Raw genomic sequence first — 18170 nt, forward strand, 5'->3', positions numbered from 1 at the left:
TGTTTGAGTGCATTACACATCTGCCTAGTTACTGAAAGCCTCTCTCACATGCCAGCTTCCTCCCTCTTTGAAGAAACGTTCAGACCATCCAAGAGTGGCAGAAATTCCTCATTTAATTCATTTTAGGACAGAAGCACGTAAGAAAAAGTCCCCTGTGTTGAGCCTTCCAGCACCAAGTCCATCCCAACAGCCCCTCAGTTCAGCACAGATCCTGTATGCACAACCCCATCTGGACACCCACTTCCCTGAGCTGCGCAAGCTCTGCTCACCCAGCCCTGCTGGGAGGCTCCCATCAACCCACCAGATCCCAGAAGGCCATCACAAGGGCAGAGACTTAAGAAATATCAGACTCAGCTTGATAAAATCTGCACTGCTTTCTCTTGTAAAGCCCACCACGTATTCAGTGACTTCACTGGACACATATTGCATATAGAAAATGGTACATTCCATCTCTTTCTAAATAAAATTCTTGCATGATATTAAATTTCCTCAGTTTTTGATCCTGTCATTCAATGTAATTGGAATTTATTTTTCAGTTTTGGTGAAATCTCTTTCCCAAATATTTGCCCACACTCCAAAAAAAACCTGCCCATAGCTCCCAACCCTAACAGCTTCCAACCACAGTAGCTGCAAGGAAACAAATCCTACAGCTACACACAGCCTCACGTTAGAGAACAGCTTCAGCTGGGTTAAAAGCACTCATTGTGCTTCTGCTCCAGCACCAACGGAGACGATCGGCCGCGGCATCCCAACAGAACCACGCCAACGAGGACGCGTCACTGCGATACAACACTTACCATCACTCGCACAAAGCCCACTCCCTGCACAGCACTATTCGGAGCCCAGCTGGCAAACAGCACGTGGAAAGCACCCCCCCTTCCCCGGAGGAGGCTCGGCCTGCAGGCAGACAAAAGGGAAGCCTGGGTGCTTCTCGGCTGTTCTGAGCAAACCCGCGCTGGTTGCACACGTACCTGACGCACATCGCAGCCAGGAGCCCGCACTGATCCCAGCACTGCAGCATGCCCAGCGCTGCCGGTGACGCTGCACTCTGCTCCAAAGGCAGCGATGCACGAGCTGGCGTGTGTGCAAGGCAGCCGTAAGGAGGCTGCAGCACAGACACACACACACACACACACACACACACACACACACACACACACACGGCCTGAGATGAGAAAAGATTATTCTTTTTTTTTCCCCTCATGTTTGGCCTGTACAGGGTGTGGAAGGAGGGCAGCTCTTATCAGTTAGGGATTTTGTAATATGGACATGCCGATGCGTGCGTGCATCCGGTTCGGGTGGCAGGACTTTGTGAAGCATCCACAAAACCTGTCCTAGTGCCAGGCCTGTCCCTGCAGCCTGTTCCACAGAGAGGCAGAGGGAAGCAACAAGCACACACGTAAGCCAGCAAGCGATGCAGACCTCTGCAGGCAGAGCAAAGGGAGGCTATGGCCAGAGGAATGGACGCTGGGAGGCAGCAATCCAGACTTATTCAAAGACGGTCTTTCCTGCAGCCTTAAAGAGACAGAACTGTTAGCTTGAAGGCAGAAATTGCCAGAAGTCAGTGCCTGGATACATCAACCAAAACCAAGAGTCTCATCGCAGCCCTGACACGAGGAATTTCAGAAAGCAAACAAAGGATACAGCACAAATTACGAAGGCGAGGTAACTTCACATTCATACTGATGCAATTTTAAACAGCAATCAAGGCAGGTATGCAGACTAAAGCAGGAAATTCAGTTCCAAAACTGCAGAATCCAAACCAGTACACTGCTAGGACTCCTCTATAAAAAATAAGAGGAATTGCTGAGTACTGTGGCCACAAGCCCCTTTCCTCTCCTTCAAACTTCTCTTTCAGAACCCATTTCTCCATCACACCTTCCTGCTGAAACTCTGGCACCCAATTCCTAGCACCACATTTCAATCAAAACCCATACTGCAGTTCCTAAAACCCCAAAATACCCTCACTTTCACATCCCCGAGAAGCATGACATTCTATGTGTTCCTGCAATAACAGCCTAACACTCTCCAGAAGAAGCCCCACCACCGAGATAAATGCAGTAAAAGACAATTATGCAGCTGAGAGCACAAAGTTTTGGACAGATCTCCTCTGCAGAAAAGAAAGAATGCATGTTTTGTACCAACCAGAACTAAAGGGGTGGGTGGGAGAGTTTTGTGCAGTTTATCACTGACAGTTTTTGCCTCACAGGCAGCACAACAGGGCCCACCTATGACTGCAGGCACACATCACACCATATGTCTGGTCTTAAAGACAGTTACAGCAGGGTGTCAAGAGATCCAAGTTATTCTCTGCCCTGGAGATTCAGCATCACACAGTGACACTTTTGCTAACAAAGGGATGGAGGTAAGCCCTTTGTTTTGGCAGGGGTTCCAACTGATCACGTGCAAAGGAAAACATTTTTGCAAACATCTTATTGAGACTGTTCTCCAAGAAGTCCAATTAACGCCCAGCACAAAGGCCAGCATCTCTGTGGGTGCACTACCAGAGCTACGAGCTGGGATACCTCTAAAAGTGTGGCTTCAGTTGTTGCAAGTGGATTGCCAGGTGATTTCCTACACCCGTTTCATCGCTTATGAAACCAGAGCCCTGATGGATAAATACCAGAAGGCATGCAGGATTTATTCTATTTTAAACAAGAATTTGATACTGGATGCTATCTTTAAAGCTAGGAATTAAATATAGCATCAGCCAAGAACAATTTATTAAACAAAACAAACTGACTCAACATACCCTCCATGTGGCATTCACAGAGAAGTTACTTTATCTCCCACTGACACCTCAGGAACACAACTAACAGCCCTGCACAGCACAAAGCACCATGTGCATGGGACTGCTGCCCTCAGCTGGAGCACCGAACTCAAACACAACACAATTACACCCAGAAACAAAAAGGAAAAACGGTACATCCAGTTTTATCACCCAGAGGTGCAAAATGCAACAAAGAGCAAATTTTGTTGGCATTAGCTGTATGCAGCCACTTTCTTTAAGGATGCTCACTGTCATAATTAACTGAGCTAGGAAGAAATTTACACAAGTTTTATCACTGATAAAACTCTTTAAATAAAATACAACTACAAGAAAGGAAAGAAACAGAACATTCATGTGCACAGCTACTCTTCCAGCACACGCTTTTGTTAAACACTGCTGTAACAGACACTGATTAGAAGTTCATTATCAGATCATGGCTTTCTCAATCCCATCTCTAGCAGTCAGCTAGCTCAATCAAAGGTCTGCACAGATATCTAGTGGTGTGAAGCCTGTATTGTACAGCAAAACCAGCTTTAGCAACAGCACAAACACTTACCCAGATCAATAAGGCGATAGATGGAGCAGCACAGCCACACACACTCCGCATGCTCAGATGAAGAAACACGAGCTGGCACTCAGCCTGCCCACAGCTGGGCCAGGACCCATCGGTCAGGCACCACAACCCGACCCCAGCAGCACCTCCCAGCTCAGACAAAAGGCCTGCGAGGTCCCAGGTACGGAGCCAACAGCGCAGAGAAGCACCACCCATGCTGCATGAAGTGACAACGTGATGTTGCTTTTTATTTGAATGAATTTCTTTGCTATAAAACAACAGCTCGTGAGAGCTAATGACCGAGGAAGAACATTTCTAGTTAGCAATGTCATTTCCACACTGACACGGTGCTCCTTCCAGGAGTGAAAATTTGCTTGGGAGATCAAGATAAGTGCTGGGACAGCCGCTGCACAGAAGGCACAGGCACCAGCACTCAGTGTTACAGGACGGGATACACAGTCTCACAGATAACCTCCACAAAGCAACAAAATGTTTAAACTTCAGTGATCTGGAGCATGAGAGGGAAGAACAACCTTACAGCTGACAACCAACCCTCTTCCAGGCCTCCTGCGCTGCAAGAAGTAATCTCTCTTCTCCAGCCATCAGAGCAATATGTGCACTGCCTGCCACGCTCTGTGAAGAGGTAACGGATCACTCAGGTGCACTCACAGCCCTTCTGTACTGACTCAGTTCTCTAATTTAGAGATAATTGCTCCCTGAGAAGGACTTCTCTGCAGCACTCACTCACCTCAACTACAGGCTGTTTCTGTGGTTAGCTAACCAAACCTTCCTGTGTGGTACAGCGGGGCTAACCAGAGAATGGAAAGATTTTTGGCAGCTCCTAAAGAAGACATTCTCCCTCGGATCTGCGACTTGTTTGAGCAATGCTGCACAGAACTCCTCACTCAATTTGTCTCTGACGCTCCAGAAAGAGTTGCACCTTTGTGATTATCAAAAGAAAGCTGTAAACAAGAATGCCAGTGTTCCATTAATTCACTGTCACACCATGACTGCAAGCAAGTGGTTTACCTTGTCTTTGTCTCAGTTTCTCCATCTGCAAACATTATTTGGAAATCTTTTGATGAAAGAGACTACCATCCTGGAAAACCATTCCAATTCATCTAACCTTATCTTAGAAAAACAGCCTAATGTTGTAACTTTCTTTTTTTTATTTATTTGAATTGGCATTCCCCTCCAATTTAACTAAAAGTCAAGTACCCTCAAAACACAATGCCAAAGTAAGCAAGTTACAACAGAGGTGCTCAAGGTTGCACATCTATTGCATTATAGTTCTCTCGTGCCAGGCACTGTCCTCAAAGTTGCACACAGACACTGCCTGATTTTCTTGCTCTCCTTTTGTCTGTTTCACACTAGAGGTTATGTATTCATACAGCTTCTTCTGTTCCTCAAATGTATACAGTTACACGACTAGAACTTTTCCCACTTCAAATTTACCTTTTTTTAGCTGCCTGATTATTACAACTGACAGTAGGGGAAAGGCAATCCCCTTTACATTTGTGTAAGGTTTTCTATCGCCAGCTGGCTGACCATATCCATCAGCTTGACCAGAACAACTCTCAACTACGACCACTGTCACCCTCTGCTCCAACCCAGAATCTGTGCACGTTTTCAGATGTCTCCATAAAGTGACAATGGTACCACCAACAAAAAGGACAAATCAAACAGTCCTTCTCCCAGCTATGAGGCCAACACCTCCCTGACCTGCAAGCAGTAGCTACTACATTAAGCTTTGATTTACTGCCACTTCACAGGTTACCAATCATTTCTTTCATCAGAATTTTCTCTGTCCAAAACAAAAACCATACAAAAAGCACAGCAAAAACTTTTGAGGCCAAACCCAGAACCGAGATACAAAGGTGAGATTAATTAGCATGCAGCTTGCAAGGAGTAGCTTCGGACTTTCTTGGGAATTGATAGGGTAAGAGACTGAAGCTGAGATATTTATCCGTACCTCATATGGTTTGCCAGGCCATCTTGAGCACTAGGAAGTCCCAAGTCTGAAAGCGAATCCGAGCAGACAGAAACAGGGGACAGAGACCTCTCTTTCTCCTCTAGCAGGTCAAGTTTCACCAAGGAGCTTGTCTCATCTTCTGAGTTATCCTCTGACACAGAACCGATAATAAAGCGAGAGTGAGGGTTCATCTCCAGGGGTTTAGCAGGCTGGGAAGATTCTTCCATGGCTCTTCCAAATTGAGCTCTCAGCACTTTAAGGGGCAAAAGAAAGAACAGAAACAAAACTCAAGGTTAATATCTCCTATTGCAAAACAAATAAGGCAAAGCAAGGTTTGCTTCCAATTGGAAATGCAATGGTACAACACCAGAACACAATAGCTGAACCTAGACAGGAGTTCAGGGAATAGTAACTTCTGTTACAATCATTGACTTTTCTGTTTGGAGAAGAACTCTGAATTCAAAGCAGCTGCAAAATCTGCTAGTCTTTGCAAAACCTACAAAGCTGCAAAAGGTACTTAAAAGAGGAAAATGCAAGGCATTCTTTCTTGCATTTTTTCCAAAGACCCCATGTTACTTAGGATTCTTTCAAGAATCTGAGCTGCCCTACTGAAAACTGGGGAGCAGACAGCACACAGCTCCCTGACAGCAAAGCAGGTCTGCTTTATGCCTAACCTGAAATGCCCAAGTTTATGAAGACTTCAATCTTCTAAGCTCACTCACATCTGAGGACAAGTTACCAGCAGGATGACTTTAACAGCACTAAGAACACAGTCCTGTCGTAGGGCAAAGGCTCACTCCATTCATCCTTCCCTCTTCCCTCCTCTGCTCCAGCTACATGCTCACACTGCACAGTCCCCAGCAGCTCTGACACTTTCCAGACCACTTGAGTGTAACAACTGCCACCAGCAGACTAGTATAATTTCCTGTGAGGTTAGCAAGTGGGAAAGAAAGAATATGAGAGATGGAGAACGAAGGAGTACCTCAGAGCACAGCCCAAGACAGGTGGGATGGTGAATTACTGTCTGACGCGTTCAGCTCTGCTCAACTTTGATGCATCTACACACAAGTGGAAATCAAATAATCAAAAAAACAGAAATGTTTATGCACTAACCTCTTGTTATTCTTGCAATCTGAGCAGTTATCCACTTCCAAAATGAACTGGAAAACAAAAGAATTAACAGGTAAATATTGTTATAAAAAATACTCTGCATGTGATTCAAAAACAGTAGAGAAGTGTAGGGAACAGAAAGGCCACACATCCGGGGCCACTGAGTAGAGCAGGAGCTAAACCTGTGATGCCCCGAGGAGCACACACAAGAGAGGAAGGCCCCAACACCCTCCAGGCAGTTTTGCACTGTTTGTATAGGAAATGATACTCTGTGCTAGTGCTACCAGCTTACGGCTTTTTTTTCCTCTGCTGTCTCTGAACTTCTCAATCTGCTGGCCACTCTCAGCTGAGTCTGATGGTCAAGAGCAAATCCCAATGATAATTAGAGCCCTCATGAAAAACCAGGAGCTAGAAAACACAGCTGAGATACCATAAAACCAACAGTTACCTGTAAAAAAAAAGTGTTGTAACGGCGATGCAGCACTACAGACAAGGACAAGGCAGGGAGCAGCCATCCCAGGGCCCCAGCCCTTCTAGAGGTATGTTACCATGCAGAAAAGATGGGCTTGGTGCCTTCAGCACCACGCTGACATCCCAAAGGAAGGAGGGCCGTGTCAGCCCTGCCAACATGGGCCGTGCGATGGGGCAAGCACGGGATGCACCGAGAGCAGTTTGATGGGAATGTGACAACTTACATCCGGTACACAGGCAAAACCAGACCATGTTATAGCACTAAACAGGACACGGCCTAAGCTCTAATTAGAACACAGACAAGGAGTTTACAGACATTGCAATCCTTGAGCACCATTTCTTTCTTCCCATCAGTAACTGAAAATTAAAAACAGATCCAACTGGCTTATGCAATTTTACCGTGACCGTACCGACTGAATTATTCAGGCCCAACTCTGTGCTGACATCACTCCTCCCACAAACTCCAGTTTCACCAGGGCCAGGGGCAGTTCATTTTACAGAGAGACCATAACCATTTTATGATTGGAAAGCCACAGACGCCCACCCAATACAGGTGTTAGAGGGTGGATCTACCTGCCTCTTCGTGAGGGTGGAAGAGGGAAACAACAGGAAGCGTGACTGTGATGTCTGCGTGCCTTCCTGAGAATGCAGAAACCAAACCATGAGATTCCATTAACCGGGCTGCTCAGATGGGGCTCGTTCCCACTGCTCAGATAGAAAACTTTGAACACGATGGCTTTGTACACGGAAACACGAAGACACTGTTATGTGCTCTTCCATCACACAGTTCCCAGAGAATTTCAGTCAGGTGGATTTACTGTTGGCAAAACCAGCACCGGATCTGGGATGCAGCCAAACTAACACCAACCCTTTTTAATAAAGGAAGGGGTTTTTTAAAGAACTTGCACTTTAATAACTATATTTTCAAGGCTTTATTTTTTTTCCTTAAGTAAAGAAGGAAGCAGAGCAACACAAGGGGAGCACTTCAGGCAAACACCCCATGAGAAGCACCAAACCCCAGCACTGTGCTCCAACAACTCCAACAACTGCACCGCCGCATTGCATGCACACAGCTCAGCCCCACAGCACCCACAGAGCCCCACTCGAGTGCACTTTGATGCATTTCTGACCCCCATAGGTGCATCCCGAAGCCGTGAGCTCTGCCGAAGCCTTGTGACCAGCCGTGAACTCAAACTGGCATCAAACTGGACAGAAGTTCAGCTTGTTCTCAGTACACTGACATTCATTATCCACATTTTACTTAATCGTAATGTTCTCGGGGGGCAATTAAAACATGTAACTTCTTAGAGACGTCTCTGCAGATGCCTTTTGCTCTCCCTGCTGCAAACAGAACACCAGCGTTCCACCAAAGCACGGCGTGCTGCATTGGCCTCCTGAAGCCCAGCCGGCGGAGGTTGGAATGCAGCTCCTCACCCCAGCAAAGCACCGCCACACCGCCTGCGCTCCGCCACCCTTTGCAGATGTTCCACGTGTGTGAATAACACTGAACCACTCACTACAAAATAACTGTCTGCCTCCTCAGCCATTTACATGCCCTGTGCTTACTTCTGCGAGCAGCAGCTGTGTCAGATGGGCTCGCTTGCACTTGTACACTAAAAGAAACTCTGTACACTACAGAAGGATACATCCTGAGAATTCCATTTTGCAGGGATTTAAGAACATGTAATGTCATGCACCTTGAGCCTGCTCAATTACACAAACATGGGTTAAATCACAGTTTTATCTTGCAGAATCTGAGCCACACTCCTCCCTCCTGAAGGAACCAGCTCCCATCAGGAGCCAGAGCTACATAACACGTTCCTAACTCCCCAGCTCTGCAGACATCAAGGCATTTAATACCCAAATCAGGCTCTTTGTATGCCTAATGCTACAAGCAATGAAAACTCTACAGTCCAAATTTACAGATGGACTTGTTTTTGCCTGAGGGAGAGCAAAACTCAATCATTTCTCCATAGCTCTACAGCCATAAAGAAACAAATCTGGCTTGCCAAAGAAACTCACACATAAAAACATTAGATCTTCACAGAATCACAGAATCACCAAGGTTGAAAGGAAGTTTTCATGACAAATGTTTTATTCTTGTAAACTATACCCAGGCATGAAGCTTCCTTAACAGCAGACAGAAACCAAGTTCTGAATGTTTTTCAAGCCACCCCACTGGAAGAAGATTTACATTGCTGAGCAGAGCGGCACAATGCCTGCAGAGGGCTGGAAGCTGAGTCCAGAGGGCAGGGATGCTTCTGTACCCACCCAACCTCCCGAGCCGTTCTCTCCTGCAGTGTGACTGCTCCACGCGTGCCGTGCCCCAACCACGCACTGCCCCACTCAGTGACCATCCAACGCCCAGTGAAACTCTGCTTTTTCTGCATTTGCAAACTCTCACATGCATCCACAGGTGGAAGTTTTTGTTGGATTTTAAGGCTCACAATCTATCTGAAACGCACAGATAGCTCAATGTCCATTAGGGGAACGCGCTTCCACGTCTTCCCAGGTAAAACATTTATCTATCTTTTCCACCAAGGAAACATAAAGCTAAGAAGCTGAGCCCGCACTCACGCCAATTGCACTTTGCTAAGTCACTCGGAGCTGCGTCCAACTCCCACCGCCCGAGAGCTCCGGCACAGCCGGGTACCCGCAGCCCAGTGCTCCGGAACGGACTGCGATATCACTTCGAACCAGCCATCAACGTGGTGAGTCGCACCCGAAAACCCTCACAAGAAAACGTAAAAGCATAGAAAGAGAAAAGCGCAACAACGCGGCCCGGCGCTCCCACAAGGCCCAGCCCGCCGCCCCGCGCGCCCCGCGCTCAGCCCACCGCCGGCTGCGGGAAGGACCGCGGTCCCACGCCGCACCGGGTCCCGGAGCTCGGCCGCGCCGCGCCCATCCCCGCGCACGAGGCGGCGCGCCGCCCGCATCCCCGCGCCGCGGAGGCCGGGGGATCCGAGCGGGCGACCCGAGCCTGAGAGCCGCGCCCACGCGGGACGCCCGCGGAGCCTTCCGCTCCCCCCGGGCCGCACGATGCCGGAGGGCCCGGCCCCACGCGCTCCCCGCGGCTCGGGCCCCGCCGCCCCCCCCGAGCGCGGCTCGGCGCTCTCGCCCCACGCACCGCCGCCCGGCCCGGTCCGGCCCGGCCCGCCTCGCCGCTCACCTCAGGGTGCCGGGCGCAGCGGAGGCGCCGCGGGCCCCCGGCCTGGCGCAGGGCAGCGGCGGTGCTGGGGGGCGCGGCGCTGCTCTCCCATCCCCGGTCCCGCCCGCGGCCCCGCCCCCGCCGCCCGGCCCGCCTCCCGCCGCCGCGGTGGTGTGATGCGAGGGGTTACCTCGGGTCAACCACCTCTAACCCCTCCCCTCCCGCCGCTCGGCCGTCCGCCGCTCCCATTGGCCGGCAGCGGGCGCGAAGCGGGGGGCGTGACCAATCGGACGGCGCCCGCGGGGCGTGGCCAATGAGGAGATGCCGATGGCCCGAGCGGCGCGGCGCGGCGCGCCCATTGGCTGCCGGCGGAGGGGGGGCTCCCCCTCCCGAGGTGCGTCGGCGCGGCCCGGAGCCCCACACGTGTCCCTTCCCCGCGCCGCGCGGGTGGCCGGCCGAACCCATCGGACGGTGGGGGCGCCGCCTGAACCCCCTCTGCGCGCCCCTCGGCCGCGGCAGCACGCGGTGAAGAAGCGCCCGCTGACTGCCGCCCTGCCTTGCAGGAGGAGCCGCAATTCTCGTCAGCGCCGCACCGCTCATCGCTGCGCTCCGAGGTCCCGTTGTCGGTGCGGGCCGGGTAGCTGCGTGCACACCCGGAGACCCGGCTGCTGCGTGAGGAACCTTTCTACAGCTGGAGAGTTTCCGAAGCAGACCAAGGGACGGTGGTGGCCACGGCGTACGGTGCTGAGCCCAGCATGGCGGCGCGGGCAGTGCCTGCAGCACTGACAGCAGCTACACGCAGCCTTACCTACCGCCGGTAACCGCAGTGCTTGGCTTTCCGGGCACGGTCATGCCATAACCTGCATGCTGCTCTGCCCTGCCCACGTCATCCCTCAGCTAATAAATGCTATCCAAACATGCTGGAGGAGTGATTGCTACATGTCATTAAATCCTGTAGCAACTCTCTGGTTCAAGGGCAAAGAGAGAAAAGAATGCAAGAAAATAGCAAGAAATACACCAACATGAAAAAGCAAGCAAGGGTTTGGAAAGTGCTGCTGGCATTTGGCAGGAATAACAGCCCACGGCCGCCCTCCCAGCAGCAGCTCATTCACCTCTGACAGCCACACATGGCCTTTCCACAGACAGATCCCCACACCAGCAGCACGCTGGCAGACGTGCAGCACAGAGTACCTCCCAAAATATTAAATTATGTCAACTGTACACAAGCAAATAAAAGCTTTGGACTTCCTGTATCTCACAGCTGTTCTTTCCCGCTGAAGCCAGCAGCGATTCCGCTCTCCACTGTGAGATGTACTGGTGGGAGACTTTTTACAAGAAATGCCATTTGGGAGGAATTGCAGTAACTGATTTAGGGGTAATACAGTGCAGGGTAAGGAGCACCCAGCAATAATGACTTGCCATGCTGAATCACAACCTGCTTTTAGGCCATTCAGTGAAATTTCTGGGACTTCTATAGCAGCAGAAATGCATTCTAAGTTTCCCATAACTTTAGATTGTTAAAAAGAACTGGCTAAAACATGTTCAAGCTTCAAATTGTGGACAGCAATAATATGAACATAGTGTTCCACAAATTTCAGACACTTTGCAACGGCAGGGAATTGTAACCACAGTTCTGGCCCTTGGGAGGAGGGGGTGTTGTTTAAACGCACATCCTTTTCCCACTACGTTCAGACCTGGGACACAGCACGTTACTTTGCATGGCTCATAAATGCATGCACTGTTCACACGTGGAAACCCCTCCTCAGATTCTCAATAAAGCAATCGTACCCTTAATAGTGCAAGTAAACCGTTTTCCAAAAAAATATAGGGAAAATGTTCCTACCTTTCATGAGGCCAAACCAGGGTTCCATGGCTCTTCCCCAGGCTCTGATAACCACTGCAAACACCAGAGGGATCATTCCAGGTGAGGGGGGTGCTGACGCCATGCACGCTGGCAGAGCTTGCGTCCTGGCAGGTGAGGAGCAGAGAAGAAGGTCAGATTTGATTTTTAAAGCAAAATCATGTTTTAGCTATTTGCAGAAGATTTTAAACATCAGAAATGAAGCACGAAGCCTCGCAGTGACAGCAGTGTTCTCAAGGATAACCATAACCCTGCCTCTGGCTGCTGGGTGAGCTGCCACTCGCTCAGTCCGTAAGGTGTGCTGCTCTTGGCCCTAAGTTCTCTCACCGTTTCAGGAAGTGTCCTAAGATGTGCTGCAAATCTGCAGTTAGGCCTGTGCCAGAACCCCAGCCCAAAGAAACAGCAGAAAGAATCACAAAGTGAAACCAAGTGCTGGGATGGGAACACTTAGCAACAGCTTTAGGCAGCCACGTTAAAAATGAACATTTAGTTGTTTGAAACTATTTAAAATCTACTTCTCTTTTTAATATTTTTGAGTTTTTATTTACAAGGCTGAAAAACACTGGATTCCTAGTGATTTCTATCTTGGGAACATTGCATAAAAATTAACAATATGGAAATACCACTTTAAAAGGGGATACAAAAGTGAATTATCTTATCCAAATCAAAAGCCCTCCCCAACAAACACCACGGATACTACAGACACATGCTCAGATGCAGAGTGAGAACACACTCATTGACAAGATGAAGAAATCCTCCTCTGCAAAGGATCCTGGCAGATCTCCCTCAGACATCTACGCACTACGTTTCACAAGCAGAGAAATGAGTGAACATTTTATTTTATTTGCATGAATATACTATTTCCAAAATAAAAGATGAGTTCAACTGCTGATTAAATGGTGATTTGCAACTACCTATTCCTTATACTGTGCTCTAGGTGGGAGGGCTGGGGGGCCTGTAGCTCTCAGGAATATTCAAATTCTTGGCTTTTTTCACACTGGACAATGGTGAATTATATACTTTTTCTATAGTCATTCTTTATGATGGGTGTAGTTTCAGCTTATGGTAACTGGATGTCACTTATGAATAAACTCAGCACCTCAGGAAAATATTTAGCAGTTTTCTCAAGTCTCTGGGGTTCAGATTCAACAAAAACAGTTTACCTTTCCTCTTGTGATCGGGGACATAAACCTGTGTTATTCAGCACTTAAAAGCCAGAGACTTTGGAGAAAGAAATTATTTCCATCGCCATCTTTTGACTAATGTGGAAAATGCCAGTTGTCCAAAACCAATCCACCCTGCGACTACAGCAATCTCACCAGGACTCTTTGCTTACAGCTGCACTCTGGCCAGGCTTCCCCATCCATTTTGGCTGCAGGATTTGCTGGGCTTCACTGCCCCGTAAGCTGTGGGGTTTCACTCTCCAGGGCCAGCAGGCAAGCACAGACTCCCACCCTTTCCTAAGCATTTGCAGCCCTCAGCATCGACATCCAAAGCCAAAGAGCCTGGGCTGTGTGGAGGTGAGGGTTCTGTTGGCTTCTAGAACAGCTGAGCCCTTAGCAGCCAGCGTCTCCACGGCAGCCCCAGTGCCCAGTGCCCTCTCCCAGCTCCACACAGCAGCATCACCCATCACAGCGTGCAGCCCTGAGATTTGTGCTCAGGACCACACCTCATCTGGGACAAACCTATTGAAAGGGAGCTTGACTGACAGAGAAGGCTTTCTTCAGGTCTATTTCTTACCAAAGTCCATATTTTGCTGGACTGGCTCAGAACTAGAAATTTGTACAATCTATCATGAATTAAGACATTCACTTTCAGCCCTGTATGAGTCAACCATCGTAAAGATACAGGAGTTTTCAGCAGGAATATATGACTACAGAGCTGTTCCAGGAGCTCTGCTAATCAGCACAGTATCTGCTTAAACACCTGTACTATAGCTCAGAGAAAGCAGTAAAGATAAAAACAGCTTCAAGACTGTGAAGAGCAGGTGCAATTATGATCACACTATTAATACTCAGCTTGGTGATAGTGCACAAGAGTCTCATCAGAGAAGGTAAGTTGCTCACATAACTGCAAGTTCTAACTGAATATTGACTTTGTAGGAAATTTATAAAAATATTCATTACTAATGTTACATATTTTGTCACTTTACTGTGTGCTGAACTGAATCTCTACGCTCACAAAAACCATTAGTATTGAGGGCATTGGCCCTCACCCCACATTCTAGCACTTGCTGTTAGCAAAACGTTGATGTTGAAAATTAGTTACCAAGAAGAGGGTAGTACTGACCTAACTGCATCGCAGCTTGAAGGCACTCATCCCTCACTTTGCTCCCTGCAGACCTCAGGGACTACAGATGCCACATGGGAAGCTCCTGGGCAGCCGGCCGCGTGCGAAACCTGGATGTCTTCCTGCAAGGTGAGAGCCCACGAGCAGGAGAGCTGTCACGGCTGTCAGTGGTACGGTGAGCCTCTTCTGTGGTCTCAGCTCTTCCTCAGCCACCTGGCCAAAAAGGATTACAGAGGTCATGCAGAATTCTAGCTCTGTATCACTAGAAACCAAAGAGATCATTCCAATAACCTTAGATGGGTTAGTGTCACTTGCCTGCAATCATTATGTGCAACATCTGAAATTTTCAGCCAACTCTTGCAGCAAAGAAAGCAAAGTTACTGCAGGATTTACTGCAAAGCTGGACTGGATAGAGCTGCCCCTGCCTCGTCACAGTGGGATACCTGCACCCAGCTCCTGGCACCTGAGTGTTGGGACCGAGGGCACCAGCTCCACTCAGCACGAGACCCCAAGGCAACAGGGATCCCAAATAGGAGGTCGGCCTCTGGCCACTGATCAGGGAGCTGCCCACAGCAGGTTAGGCTGCTGTAAGGTTAGCTGGTGCCACGGTTGTCCTTGGGAATGTACCAGATTACAACACTTGAGCATTGGGTGGGCCAACATACACACAGAATAACAAAAGAAATAAGAACAGAAAACCTGCTTGAACTCTCCTTGCCAGTAACAGTAACACCAAGCTGTCTCTGCAGTTTCCCTACAGCAGCACATCCCTCACAACTACCTGCTGGCTTGAACCTCTCACGGGAGGAACTTCATCCAATCTAAGAGAAACCTTTACTAACATTTAGCTCTTATCTTTTTCTAGCCCCTGGGATACCTGAAACCAGAGGGACATTAAGTAGAAGCCATAAAGTCACATTTCTGGAATGCTTTACTCATCAAAGCTCTTTGCAAGTAAATCTGCTGCACCTGGAGAAGATGCACGGAGATCTGACAGAGTGGGTAGCAGAGGAATGCACTGTGGAGAGCGTGCAGGTCATCCCCAGCTCAGCCAGGGGAACCAACCACACCTGTGTCCTACAGACATCCACGAGAAGGCAGTTCCATAGAAGATTTATTTTCAGAAGCAAAGGTAAAAAGTTCAGTGTAACAAATGTCTGTTTAAGTATATGAAAGGATAGCAGTCCTCATTTTCACGTAGTTGATATGGTAGTGGTTATTTAAAAAATTATTTGTACCTTCTCAAAGAAATTGAAACTAAGGAGAGAGAAATGGTGCAGAGTTCTCACTACTGAAAGGTTCGTGTTATGGAACAATTCCATGCTGCTGCTGTTTTCCCTTCTTTTGGAAGAGACAGGAGATTCTGGCAAATACAGTTTCCAGTATTAACACAGAAGGAAAATTCTGCACATTGGGAAACGGCATACTGGCAAGAAAGCTCTGTGTCTCTGGCACTGCAAACTGCCGGGTGCTCCATCACTTCTTGTCAACTGCTTCAGCATGCACGTTATTCTAGAAACTGCTTCAGGTTCTTCAGTTCAAACAAATCTCTAGCTTCACAATTTGTCATTTCCAGTGTTTCTGGCAGTGATTTCGAACCACACCGTAACACCAACACCACTCAAACAGAAAGTTTTTTCCAATGGCTCATCTACCCCACGTGTGCACCCAGAGCAGCAGACTTCCCAAGGTAGGTGCCAGCTCTCCCTGCTGAGCCACCAAAGCAGTATAATGGTAGGTGTAAGGATGGGCGAGGGTAGTGCCTTTCGCACACACAGCTCAGCCTGAGTCCTCCCAAGCAGTAATTTCTCTGAATAACTACACTGACCCAATATATCGTCCCAGGTCCCTTGTGAATCCACAGCTGTAATAAGAAACCAGTATTTAAGTACTGACTCTCATCCATGTTCAAGCAAGGGCTCCTAGCTTTCCTTAAAAACCTTCCTTAAAAACCTGGCCTTCAGCAGGAAGTTCCACAGTGCTGTGCAGCACTTACATACCAGCTGCTTCTGGGGACCTCTCAGCAACTGAAAGATATCTGAAATATTTTAAAGTAAAAAGATTCTGAGATTCCAGAGAGATGTACAGCTTCCACTGAAAGCTGATAGGAGACCCTGCACTGTTGCTCTACTCAACCCACTTTACTCAGCCCAGCCTAACCAAAATGAAGACCTTGAATGGTCAAAGACTTGCAAACACATCTAAAATATTCTTTTGTTATCTCATTTTAGAGAGAATTCCATCCACAAATGGCAAAGATTTGCTGATCAGACAAAACATAGGTATCATCATGAAAGTGTTCATCGTTTGCATCCTGTTAGCTCCCATGATATGCTATATCATATTTTTCATACATGAAATAACCCACTTGGTAAGTTTTTGAACACAACAGCTTCTCACCCAGTCCCATGCACTGACTAGCTGAAATACTGAGTTCTGAGGAAGGGAGAACTGTATTTATAGGTGTGGACAGAACCTGCCTGCTCAGCCCAGTGGGACAAGAAAAATACACGTTCTGAGATGTGCACGTGTCCTGAAGTCACCATGCTGTGCTGCGTCCATCTCACAAACCCCTTCATGTGCTGGGACAGTGCTCCTCCTAGAGGAAACCTTGCTCCTCCTTCCCAGCAGAGCAGAATAGCACATTAGCAGCTATTGCTTACGGCTGGCATGTCTTTTTGGTTGTAATCAGCTACTCCCAAATTACAGCTGTCAGTGTGAGGCAATTCTGTTGAAAGTAGCCCAGAACAACCTTGTGCTGCTGGCCAGATGTCCCCCGCTGTCATAAGAAAGACAGATTAGGGGACAGAAGAGCATAGGTAAGACTTTGAAAGGAAAGTTACCCTCCCTTTCCAGGCTGTAGGATGAACTATTTTAGCACACTGGTGAGCACATACATGCAAGAAGGAGACACTGAGATCAAAACACTGGGGCTGATATGCCAATTTACTTCTGTTAGTTCGATTCCCAAACATCCCTTAATACTCACCATGGCCCGACCAGACAGTCTTTTCCTAGCATTGAGAAGTTGGTATTCCCACCATCTCCTATTAAGCTCTAACTGATTCTGCTTCTTTACTAAGTCCTCGTGCCGTGACTGGATCGGCAGCAGATGGGGCAGAAGCAAGTGCACATCTGCAGCCTGCATCCCGGCGGATCGCCAGTCAGGAACACTCTCAGCCCAGCTACCTGAGAACAGAAAGGAGAAGCCAGTGCTATGTTTTGCCTGACTCTCAGAATCCCTTCCACAGGTAATACAAGCCAGTGCCACTCAAACTTTGAGCAAGGGGTAGCAGGCCTCAGTGCAAGCAAATTTCAAAGTGAAAATGAGCTACTATGTAGTAAGGAGATACCCAAATCTGTGCCCAGGGAAGCTGGGTGGGCTCAGCCTTGCACACTGTTCTGCTGCAGCCATTGGTGTGGACAGAGGGAAGCTGGTGCTGTCAGCACTGGGAGGATGCATAGGGCCAGTCTGCCCTGTCAGCTCAGCTTGGGGGCATCTAGGCAACAGTTACTGTGTTTGAAGACTTCCTTCCACTTCAAAAAAAGACCAACCTAAATATCCCTGCAGCCCTGGAAATGAACTATTAAGGAGCCTTTTCATGAAGAAATGATTTAATCTTATGCTTCCTACCCCATTAAGCAAACTACTGAGGTACAATTGCTATCCTCTACACCCTCCTCTCACTGTGTCTGCCACCTTCCCCGTCTGCTGCCTCCTGCTGAGGCTGGAGAGCTTAGTCCTGCTGGCATGCAAAAAACTCTCCAGATACTGCACATACAGAACAAACTGCTCAAGAACACTTAACTTGCAGGAATTATCTAACGAGGGGAGAAATGAAAATCACTTCATTTGTTAAAACTTTTGAGTACGAAAAGGCAGAAGGCGAGCACATTATTCATTACAAATTATCCACTTAGACCTTCCTGGAGTGTAACGGTGCTGTGAGAAATGTGCTACAGTAGGAGGTTAGGAAATTAAACTGGGACTCTTAA

The 18170-nt window shown here is 48.3% G+C and overlaps 2 protein-coding genes and 1 long non-coding RNA gene across 8 annotated transcripts in view; 2 read left to right on the forward strand and 1 right to left on the reverse strand.

Moving 5' to 3' along the window:
- The window catches only part of ACACA (acetyl-CoA carboxylase alpha), a 109358-nt gene extending 92054 nt beyond the window's left edge, over positions 1-17304 (reverse strand). For 3 of the 6 annotated variants that reach the window (XM_085241081.1, XM_085241079.1, XM_085241080.1), the window contains exons 1-3: positions 10046-10151; positions 6409-6455; positions 5296-5548 (exon numbers count right to left, since the gene is read on the reverse strand). In XM_085241081.1, the coding sequence (XP_085097207.1) occupies positions 5296-5522 (227 nt within the window). In that variant the 5' untranslated portion in view covers positions 5523-5548; positions 6409-6455; positions 10046-10151. Of the gene's footprint in view, positions 1-5295; positions 5549-6408; positions 6456-10045; positions 10182-11867; positions 11993-14174; positions 14388-17163 lie in introns of those variants that run through there. The other 3 variants (XM_085241078.1, XM_085241083.1, XM_085241082.1) reach the window with 3 other exon arrangements.
- Positions 10303-11268, forward strand: LOC146543040 (uncharacterized). Its single transcript, XR_014887653.1, has 2 exons — positions 10303-10495; positions 10588-11268. It is a non-coding gene; the product is annotated as an uncharacterized LOC146543040 (long non-coding RNA).
- On the forward strand, positions 14186-17404 carry C21H17orf78 (chromosome 21 C17orf78 homolog). The gene is made up of 5 exons (XM_019621975.3): positions 14186-14303; positions 15040-15306; positions 15751-15864; positions 16406-16545; positions 17258-17404. The coding sequence occupies exons 1-5, from the start codon at positions 14249-14251 to the stop codon at positions 17402-17404; spliced, it is 723 nt and encodes a 240-aa protein (XP_019477520.2). The 5' UTR covers positions 14186-14248.
- The last annotated feature ends 766 nt before the right edge of the window (positions 17405-18170 follow it).

Source organism: Meleagris gallopavo, chromosome 21 (genome assembly GCF_905368555.1).
Source record: "Meleagris gallopavo chromosome 21, MGAL_WU_HG_1.1, whole genome shotgun sequence".
In the NCBI taxonomy this organism is placed as follows: domain Eukaryota; kingdom Metazoa; phylum Chordata; class Aves; order Galliformes; family Phasianidae; genus Meleagris; species Meleagris gallopavo.